We start from the raw sequence: 11600 nt of genomic DNA on the forward strand, positions 1-11600 counted from the left end.
CAGGGCTCGACTACAGGTCTCCATTTAAATATTGCTTTGAGGTTGTTATTTTATACATCGAGAGATGGGTACCGTAGTGTTGGATGAAGACATTTAAGTGAGCGCCCGTGTGTGCAGTGTGTGTGTGTGGGGTATGGTTATGCGTATATCTATATATCACGGTGTAATATGCCAATATTGATATGAACAAATTTCATACTCTGCAAATAGTAAACAAAATAATTCTCAATCATGATTATTGTATAATTAAATCCAATATTATTTCTCTCTTCAAAATTTAGGATTTTGGAAATGTGAGGCACATAGATTTTCTTTTAACTATACAAAGAAAACGACTCGCAAGAAAATGATAAATTTCTACTATTCATAAACCCCTGTTTAAATCTAATTGGCAATAGCCTGAATTTCTCCGTATATTAAACTATTCATATAATTTTATCCATCAAATGTAATAAATTCATGCCATTTTCGTTATTCATTCCTCTTCAAATCCCTCTTGAGATCCCCTATGTTTCCACCTTTTTTGTACATTTGCAGCTACCGTAACTTAGAGGTTGGCACCGCTTTTTCCTTGTTTTTTTTTGTCCGTATATTCAGTTACATTTTCAATACGTACCTAATCGCCTTTTCTCACAACTATTAGTTTCTAAAAGGAACCCCCTTTTTGTTATCACCCTAGCATCGTTCATTGCCCGGGGTAAGTTGGTTCAATTCTCCTCAATGAATTAAATTTCTGCCTATTTTGTGGAGAAAATAGTGCGGAGACGGTTATCAACTAAGCAAATTGGTTTTGTACGAGTTAACAATCGTACAAGGTTTTCCTGGACAAAAAAGTGTATTATAAAAGAAATACACGTAGAGTTATTATTAAAGGGAAAATTGAAACAGAAGTTGAAAGATCATCCCCTTTCTGGACTTACAATGTACATGCAGGGCTATAGTGCTTATTTCTATCGAGTTAATGTGAGGAATCCTTATTTATGATATAGCGACACTATGTCCCGGGTAAATACTTAAAAAAACACATGGGAACACTTTGCTACATTGGTTCCATAGCTGCTGGATGAAGCTATGTACCCCCACATTTACAACTGTTACCATGGTAGCATAAATACTGTGACGAGGCACAGCATCAGCTTCGTGCCGTGGTGAGAATCCTCTTTCAGTATTTTAGAATCAGGTTTATCTAATTGGTAGTAGGGGGCGTCTTGGAGACAACCTATACAGCCCAAGATATCGACCCGCCAACTTGAGTCGCTCGATGTGCTACCCGAGAGAATGAAAAACAGTGTCCAATACCACTGGGATGAGGGTCGGTGGGACCCCTCCTGTACTTTTCAAGTTCACCAAGCTGTTAATCCGATGAGTGATGCGAGCATTCCTCCGACGCTAAGACAATATTTGAATCTTGTTGGGTTGGAGTGAGAGGAAGGTCGAGGTGACGAGATGATCAGGGGCGCTGGTAAAAGAGTGTGGATGGGGTATCCAAGCCAGGGCCTTGGTTTTAACATCATGTCCTTTCACCTCATAAACATACCGATATGTAAATTCAGAATAAGGACCCCTCGATTGGCAATGAAATCCTTTGGGGTGAGGGTGTGGTAGAACTGAATTTTTAAGTTTTATTGGTAACCTACTGAAGTACTGATTAAAAGTGATGAATGCATTTTCATGGATGATGATTTGATGGTAGGAGGAAAAATACAGTTTCAACACGGTGCGGTTGTATCTTCGGAATACAAGAATACTGTGTAAAGAGAAGTAAGTGGTATATATGAAATAATTTAAAGCATATTATAAAATATAAATATAAAGTATAAATATTAAAGTTTCATCATGTTCATCGATGAAATTTGTAGTAGTAAACCAATGGTTGATCAGGTTGTGTTAGTGCACTTCAATGAAATGAATGGGAATATGGCAGACTTCCAATCTGCAACTCAAGCAGTACGTCGGAAACTGTTTAAAAGTCCAGGAACAGAAGGAAGGAATTTAATGTTAATATCAGTCTCCATGTCTGTTATAAGCTACCAAACTCTTGCATCTGATTGGTTGAAAGCAAACTAGGCCCACTGACATATCTCTTCATGAGACTGTCCCCTGACAGCAAAATGTGACAAGCGCGTGTCACAACGACAGTTTGGAGGATTTCTTAAATATGCGCGGTTAGCCGCACAACTGAATATACCTGTAGGATATTCATTGGAGAAGTATACAAATCAAAAGAGAAGTGAAGGTATAGTAAACGCGTGCATTATTAACCATCTTGCACGAAGTCTGGCGGAGTGAATAGCGCAGAGGTCATTGGCTGAAAGTAGAAAGTGGATATTTAAATAAGATAAGTTGAGAGGTCTATCTTGTGTTGTCAGAACTCTCTACAACATAACACTCTAGAATTATAACAAAACGGAACTGATTGTCAAAATTGAAATGAGTTATCGGACGAATTTGTCATCAAATGGAAGTGTCTCATAAGCATCTAAAAGTTCGAAAACCTACAATAATTCTTGTGGTCAAAATACGGAGCAAGAGAACGAGGGAGAGAGAGAGAGAGGGCGGGAGGTGCTGCAATTACTACGATTACTAAACTGTCACGTATAAATGACTAATGACTTGTCAAACTGCAGGTACGTAACTAGAAATTAGTATCATTAGAGAATAAAAAATTACACAAATTGCTGGTAAAAAAACATACAATATTAATAACGCATAGCCCTTTGTTAGTACAGAGACCAACGTGAAAATAATTGAATATATCCATATTTCAATTCGTATCAACAACCAAAATGCATTGATTATGTTATTAATGACTGGCTAAGGTTAACATGACGGCAATTTCCTGGGCTAGATCTTGACATAAAAAAATCACCGCAGGGTAGGTTTAAAATAAATATATATTTCCCTATCTTTTTCAAAGAAAACCATCTCATACATAATTATTTTGATATTGAATAGTACCCCCGAGGCACCTTGCGAATAAGCCATCTCAGATTTTCACATTGGACAAAATGCGGGAGAAATGACAATAAAACTGGGAAACAGTTTGACGTGTTTTATCAAATGTACTTTTATAGAAACCTAACAACCGCTAAATGACTGTTAGTTTGCTTTGATTCTTATCATAAATTTCAATCTTTGCCCCCATTATTCTCCTCGCTTTCATTGGCGCTAGAATGAGCCCCCTATTTGTACTGTCAAAGCAACCAGTAGAGTCCTCGCACTTTTCTGAGACTATTTGTTCTGTATTTGTTGGGGCTCTGACCCCGTAAATTGGCACGATTGTGAGTGATACTGTATGAAGATTGGATACAAATCTCTCTATTCCTTTCAGTATATTACTACTCTATTATCATCCATGTTTACAAAACATATTGGGTTAAGCACGGTGCATAAGGCATAACAGCTGAGCTGTGAGAGCTCGGATTTGCTGTATGGCAAGGAACCAGTGATAGTGACTGCTGGAAAGCATCAGGGATACCAACCCAAGCATTTGAGAGCAATAATGTCCGTTTGGCCTGATATGGGGAGCATTTTAAGCAATAGATAATAAGTGATTTCCACCAAATTTTGTTAAACGCCACTGCATATCCTTGCAGCTTATTGCAAATAAGTCTTTGAAAACTTCCGTAGAAACCTTTCATGAAACGCTTTCCTGATGGCAAACTCTTCATGTCGTTTATCGTGACAGCAGTAAAGGCTGGCTGTAATTTGTAGACATATATTTTGGTAGGGATGGTTATAGGCAATCAGCATACCTATTAAAATGTATAGTACTACAAGGTAGCATTTAATTGAAGCAATATATTATTATTCATACTAACAGTATTTCTTTTTTAACAATCAAGTCTTTTAAGATACAACCAGCATGATAGGAAGCGATACATCACATACTGACTTCTAGTTGAAGAACCAATATTTTGAGAGTATCGTCTAATAGCGCGTCACTTCCTCGTGGATACCAGAATTTTTGATACATGTGTGTGGCTAAATTCAAGGGGATAAACAACGCACGTGTAGTATTTCTCTATTAAAGCCACATTCCGAGGAAAACAAAACTTTTCTGGGTCGATGTCAGGGCGTGAACTTCTAGTTTGACGAGGTCGTGTGAGCTAAGGCAGGTGGATCTCCTTCAGGTTCCGATAATAAGCAATGTATTCCATGTGTTCGTACTGCCAACATACCGTACTGTCCAGTCTAGGTAAGGGGGGGGGGGGTTTACACGTGAATTGATATTAACCGATTTGAAGGACCCTGTCGCAATGGAGTGACCATTAAGACAATTTGCTGACTAGCGGACATGTCGAGCTGTATATTTTATAATGTAAATAAATTTTGTTCAAAGTCAAATTATTTTTATAAAAGAAATCGTTCAAGGATCTTGTAAGTCGCTTTTCTCTCTTTTTTTTTCTTTAAATAAAAACATGACGTAGACCTAGTTCAGGAGAAGAAGTAAATCGATTTATTATTACTTGTTTAAATTCAGAATATAGCCTTTGTCAGATAAGGTAGGGTCAATCGCATCATGATGTGATGATTTTTATCTTCGGTGAAAGCTCAAACAAACCGTCCTTTGAATAATACAATTTGGTAAGATACAGAAAACTACGTGAATATTTTTCCAGCTAATTCTCTGATAATTTCATTTTCTGGGCCATTCTAAAAAAATGCCACAGCCGGGCATCAATAATCAGTGGGACTTTTTTGAAAGAATTAATAGCATTCTGGAAAAGAACGTTAAATCAATACTAATAGTGTATTACATTTGTTATTGCTTTATCCTTTATCTTTATGCCCCAATCGACTTAAAGTCTATATATGGATCCATTTTCTACTCCCTATTTTACGCAGTTCGTCATTGCTGAGAGGTTTCAACACATAATTAGGCGAAGATCAGTGATCATCGGATAGCTGGAGTAGAGATGGAATCATTCGTTACCATGATTCACAGCTTCTTGTGTCTAATTTCCTTTATCATGTCTCTCGTCTGGTCTATCCATCGCGAGTCAGACGTTTATTTTTGGTGAGCGAAAATGATCTTATATTATCTTTCTGGAGGGCTAGGTCTTAAGGGGGCCATGTTGTAAATCCAAAGTTTGTATAGACCTGTCCGATCTTTCCTTGTGGCGGGAAATGACAATTTCTTGTGTTTTGAGATTCGTTTTTGTTGATGGTAAGCCTCTGGTGTTTGACATGGATAAAACATGTCAAAATGAGTCTGAACAAGAGTCTGCACGAAATTAGAATATACCTTCTAAATCCTGTCTTTTTGAAGCATTGTCAAACCAGCTATAGGTAAATAAAATAATGACAAAAAGAAGTATTTTGAACTTCAACAAAACATTAAGAATATAAAATCAATTAAAGATATATTGTCATACCTTCACATCTACTTTGAATTATCGTAATGAAATAAAGTATGTATAAAGTTATACATTGTTTCAGCGTATACATGTATGACATGCAGAAAACTTCACAATTGTTACGGCGGTGATTTCTTGTAGAAAAAGAAAGTGAAAAGAAGAATAAGAGAGAGAGAGAGAGAGAAGGAGAAGGATGGTTAATATAGGGACCAGGAGGTGATGGTGAGCATTCTTGAGTGAAACAGGACGAAATGGTAAAACTGGAATAAAAGATGGAAATAATTTATCACTGAAAGGTAAGTACATCATCTTTAATTTAGTGTGCTTAGAATGGACGAAGCTCACGATTCGAAAATGAAAGGTGACGAGATAGTCTGTACCTATAGGTCATGGACGTTATTCCAACAATTCACAATTGTCATGAGGGTAATTTGGAAGGCATCCCGAACAAGCCTTTAGCCCAAAGCATCATTGAAAGGTCTAATGAGAGGATGTAGAGTTAAATGATTGAACATTAGTTCTGTGGTTGACGTGACATTTGAATCCCTGTGCTCTCAAAACGTGTCAATGAGTCTTGCAGATGGTTAATGAATTAGTGCTTTTTCAAAATGGCGATATTACAATGTCTGAATGGCCTGTACCTACATGTATATTCATTATACATCAGAGTCTCAGGACCCCCATCTTACAAAAAAGTTGCGATAGAAACATAAATGCATTTGATCTCAAATCCCTGCCTCATAACTACAAGGATCTAGATCAATCGCTCTTTGTATTTGATTGAATAGTTCGTAACTTGTTGAAAAACGGCCCTGGTCTTCTAGTTTCAGTATTAACATACATTTAATTTTTGCCTGGCTGAAAGTTTAAATTGATGTCCATTCCAACAGTAAATCGGACTCTAGAACTTCTATTTACATTTTATTTGATCGAAATGGCTTCATTTGCTTTAAATCTATTATATACTATTTCTTTGTATTTTATATAATTTCATTTGTTCATCAATGTATTCATTTATCAATCTGGTGATTACATATCAAATATCTCCAATTAATATCTTGTTAAAGGGGAAGTCCACCCTGAAGAAAACTTTGTTGTAAAAATAGCAGAAAAAATAGTAAAAGATATTGGTGAAGGTTTGAGGAAAATCCGTTAAAGAATAAGAAAGTTATTAGAGTTCAAAGTTTTGGATTTGTGACGTCATAAACGAGCAGCTGCCCCGTGTGTTATGTAATATAAAATGCATGAATTTCAAATTTTATATGGTTGCTGGTGACTTAATTTTGTTTTCTATTCATGATCGGGTGTGAAATGATTTGTCTATTGATATACAAAAGTTCCAGTGAAAACCATTTTTAATTTTCTGAGAAAATGACATTTCATTGATTTTTTACCATTCGCCATGTAGGAATGCTGCTCGCATATGACGTCACAAATCAAATAATTGAAATTCTAATAACTTTTTAATTATTTGATGAATTTTTCTCAAACCTTCGGCAATATTTTTTATTATTTTTTCTGCTATTTTTACAATAATTTTTTTGTCAGAGTGAACTTCCTCTTTAAAACAATGAAAAAATCAAATTATCTATCTTTTAATTTTGATGCTTATTTCATTTTTCTTTGTATTTGTCCTTTATCTGTTAGCTTGTCAGGATCATGGGTGCAATGCAGTCTTCATGGCGACAGGAGCCCTGTCACTCTAAACAAGCCAAGCTCAAGTCGGATGACTGGACTCAGTTCCTCAAACAATCGAGTTACTGATCATATTTGTCAATTAAACATGAGTGGTGTCTCTTAGGAAAGGTAATGGACTTGAAGCGGAGGGTGTGAGCGAATATTTACTTTATGAAACAGTCACAACGGTCTTTTCCGACCACAAAACACTCATTGATCAGTACCCTGAAGTCGGGTTTAATTTAAACTCTGGTTTAAAGTTGCAAATTTACTATGGACAGCCAATAGTGGCATAAATCACTAACAGTAGAATTTCAATGTCAGTATCAGTTTATTTTTCTCTCAAATCATTCGTAACTGGTTCGGAAGGATAAATAAGCATTCTTCACAATTGACGAATTAGGTAAGATCACAGTAAAGAAAAATATAATGTAACTGAAGAAAATTATGACATCTCTGGCTTTCCATAATAGACCATGGTCTAGGTTAGATCTGACTTCACAATACGGGTCCTTCCAATGACATACCATCGGTTTATTTGGAGTCAGTATCGTTAGTATAAATGTAGCATGACGAAGATTGAAGTCTCCTGACAAAAATAAGTGTTGGAATAATGTCCACTGCTTATTTTCGAAGCGATAAAAATCGCTATCCTTTTGGAGAAAAGTTGTCCAAACACTTATAATTTGCATCACTGATTTTGTTCTGTAGCCTTTAAACAAACTACATGAAAATGGTATATTTGGCGTTTGCACCAACATTATGAGTGCATCCAATTTCTTTCTCTAGTTGAATATCAGGAATATGATTTGAAATACTTGTTTATTTCGCAATATCATTAACATAATGATCATCATGATGATAGGAATTTATACCACCAAGAAGAGAGAGAGAGAGAGAGAGAGAGATGGGGGGGGGGGGGCATTGGCAAGATTAGGGCTTTGACAATTCAGTTCAAATCGCATGACTTGACATATGGGCCTACTCGAGTGCAATATGTTACAAAGTATACGTGAACATGGCCCTATATTTGAAATTTTCAATCAATAAAGAGAATAAACAATAAAATATGAGAAAAAATATGGAAAAATATAATGGTTCATATGTGTGTGATTTTGTAGGGGAAATAACAGTTTTGTAAAATAGTTTATGGATGTAATATTGACATAGATCTCTCATAATCTAGGAAGTAAACTCCTTCCACAATTTAAAACGACATTGCGTTTAGGACCAAAGTTTTTTTTTCTTTTTCTGGTGGGGGAAAAAAACCATATCCAAATATTAAGTAAATTTTGGAATAAAAATGGATCACGTGGGTTATTGAAACCATCATAAGATGTGTGTGGCCGCCAACAAAATAAAGGAACAAGGGAGGGGTTAAGAGTCCCAAAGTCACATTTAGACAGGGATGGTGGGCGTGATCGATGGAATCATGTGTTGATGTTAGATGAAACTGCTTGAGGCGTACAGTGAGGTAGAATCAAATACTATTCACAGACCGCAGGGTACATGGTAGTTATAATACAGGACGAAATCGATTTACGGAAAAGAGTGTAGTAAATTATGTACAACTATACGAATGTTAACCAGTAGAGAATTCTGGTATAATCCGCAATTTGTCTTAAAATGTAAGCCATATCCAAATACTACAAAGACGTCGGCCTATCTGGAATAGCAGCGGCGTTACGTAACGGGGTGTCTTGGTTGTAAGCGGTGGCACACTTTTCATTGTCATGTGCATTTAATGTTTCTGTTTTTATGCTATAGTGCCTAATGCATTTTAATGATCCCACACTCGACGATTAACAAACTAATGTCATATTTTTTCACTTTCGTTTTGATAAAGGTATGTAGGTTTGTTTATGAGTGAGCAAGTAGAAAAAACTGGCTTAAGGTCTTCTCTGAGAAGTTTCATAATGGCAATTAAGTTTTGACCATTTATGCCGAAAATGGCACTGTACACTTTAACGCGGCTTCGTACCCCTGTCCCCAACTTGACGAAAGCGTTAAGACATGGACACTTTACCACTGAACGATGTGGAATATGAACCTCTCAAATGCATTGGAAATTTAAAATCAATCATCATTTTGCAATTGAAATTGAATGTTTCATATTGATATTTGATAATATGCTGAGTTAGGTTTATACCAATTAATCTGTTTAAATAATATTGTGAGTCGCAAGCTTAGCATCCCAGGATAAGGTAAAGAAAATACTGACTTATTTATTTCCCAAATACCTCGTGGTTAACTCGGTGCCAACTAAAACAAAGTCAAAGTTATTCAATTCAGCGAACGGGAAAGTATAATTTCGACAACCTTGGCATCGACAATTGATCGCGGGTATATCCTACATGGGTAAATTAAACCTTTCGGCACTTGAGATGATGCGAAACAGTAGCGAGAAACAATGACCTTAATATCGGCTGAGGGATGTGAACAGCGCACCGTGACAGAGATAGGGAGAGTGGAAAGGAGGATAAAAGGAATGGAAAAGACAGAGGAGGGGGGTAGCTACCTGTGGAAATACGGAAATGTGGACAATTTTCATAATAATTTCAATTAATTTGCTTTTTATAAACGGCCTTTAATTGTCATTGATATTTTTTGCTAACCTGTCAATTGGTTTCAAATATTCTCCCAAAGGGTAATTAATTGTATTAAGCGCATATTGACTCATATGGTTCTCGCAATCTGGCTAATACATGTAAAACATTTGCATTTCCAGTGTAAGCAATGCAGTAGATTGAAAACGGAGAGAGGCCGAATGAGCTGGGTTACATTACGAATTGCTCTTGAACAGAAATGTTGACGTCATAATAGCTCAAGCGGGCATGGAATAATTGTAACAGAGTCAAAGTTATATTTAAAATAGACTTAAACCAGGCTTCTGTTCCAGTTTCTTTAGACCGCAATATTTGAAGGGTCTGGCTCTACGTTTGCTCTGTTTCGAATTGGTGATGTTCTAACCCGATTTCTACCCCCTTGGCTCTTCTTTGTGTCAAGGTCGGAGATGCTTGAACTCCATTAACCCTCACCAAACTCATAAAGAATCCACGGATCAGGGCTCGACAGTCAAGAAGGATGGTGCTTGTCACTTCTCGGTGGCAACGGAGACCTGACAAGCTCATTTGCCATCGTGTTACACAGCCTCAATAGTGCAACGGAGAATGGATACTCACCATTCCACTGTTTCTTCACTTGCAAGAGAATGGACACCATTGCAAGTGGGTAAAATGTGTTTTGTACATGTATATTTACTCATTCTGAAGTGTTACTGAATTCTAAGCAGATGCCAAATTCAGATGATTATCTGTGTTAATATACATAAATGATTATAAATGAAAATACACTACTTCTGACGTTTCGTCTAACACATAAACTTGTTTGTCTAAGGTAGATGTCGACATATTGGAGATAAACGCAAAGTTTTAGGAAATCATTTACATTTTCTTGTGGTGAAATGGTTAAAATTATTCTGTGACAAGAATAATTGTTAAAATATTGGTAAATTGATGCAATTCGAAGAGGCTATAATCAAAACATATCAAAGTATCAAAGTTATTTTGGGAGTGTGCTGGTTGTATTTTCAAGATAAAGCAATTATCGAACGGCAATAAAGTTTGACTTAAACAGCCTTTTTGCAACGCGCATATATCATTTTCATATATAAAATGGCTTAATATTCTACTTTTCTTTATTTTGTTCACTGATTGACTTACCTTTGCAAACTTTCCTGTGTGTGATAGGTTTAGACTGATCCCTATAGAATCCTTCCTTACAGTAGTGACAGTATCTCCCGTCTGTGTTGTGGCGACATTTCAGGCAAACCCCACCGCTCTTTCTCCCCGACAGTTTGTAAAGCTCCATGTTAAAACGACACTTGCGTGCGTGTAGGTTGCAGTTACATGCTGTAGGGAAAGAATAAAGAAAATGATCGAATTAAAAGATGTTCATGTTAATTATGAAAAAAAAATGCTTATTTAATGAACTACAATATGTTAATTAATTATAATTGGACACGTATACTTTATATAAATAAAGTATGCCTCTTTCTGTATTTTGACAATTCGAAGGAGGTTGGTTTCAATCATTTCGATCCTCAATTTATCTTGTGTCGTCATTTTCATTTTCATTGAGAATAATGGAACTGGGCGAGATGTATGAATGCTATGCAGGGTTTAATACATTTCTGGAACATAAACATATTGCTTAATCGCACTATACAGTGAAACGTTCACATACTATTGGTACAATTATATTCAAGGGAACTATACGTACTGTGTTTAAGTTTGACAAAGCTATAACATGAATTTAATAAATTTCCTCCAGCTATGTAGCTTTGACCACAATTTAACCCAATTAATCCACTTGGTTCGCCGAAACCGACTTGGTAGAACCAAAAGAGGACTTTCTGATTAAATTTGACCATTTTTAACACTCCTCTAGGCTATCCTACCATGAAAAGTGGGATTGACCTCTTTATAAAATCCACAAAAGTGTGTCAACTTGTCAAAAACTAGAATATTGTGACGAGGATGTCTGGACATTTCAGTTTCTATC

General features: G+C 36.2%; 1 protein-coding gene across 3 annotated transcripts in view; it reads right to left on the reverse strand.

Annotated features, from left to right (window-relative positions):
- Nucleotides 1-10947, reverse strand: part of LOC121422396 (netrin-1-like) — a 30795-nt gene extending 19848 nt beyond the window's left edge. For all 3 annotated transcript variants that reach the window (XM_041617408.1, XM_041617407.1, XM_041617406.1), the window contains exon 1: nucleotides 10760-10947. In XM_041617408.1, the coding sequence (XP_041473342.1) occupies nucleotides 10760-10907 (148 nt within the window). In that variant the 5' untranslated portion in view covers nucleotides 10908-10947. The remainder of the gene's footprint in view (nucleotides 1-10759) is intronic.
- Nucleotides 10948-11600: the final 653 nt, after the last annotated feature.

Source organism: Lytechinus variegatus, chromosome 10 (genome assembly GCF_018143015.1).
Source record: "Lytechinus variegatus isolate NC3 chromosome 10, Lvar_3.0, whole genome shotgun sequence".
Taxonomy (NCBI): Eukaryota; Metazoa; Echinodermata; class Echinoidea; order Temnopleuroida; family Toxopneustidae; genus Lytechinus; species Lytechinus variegatus.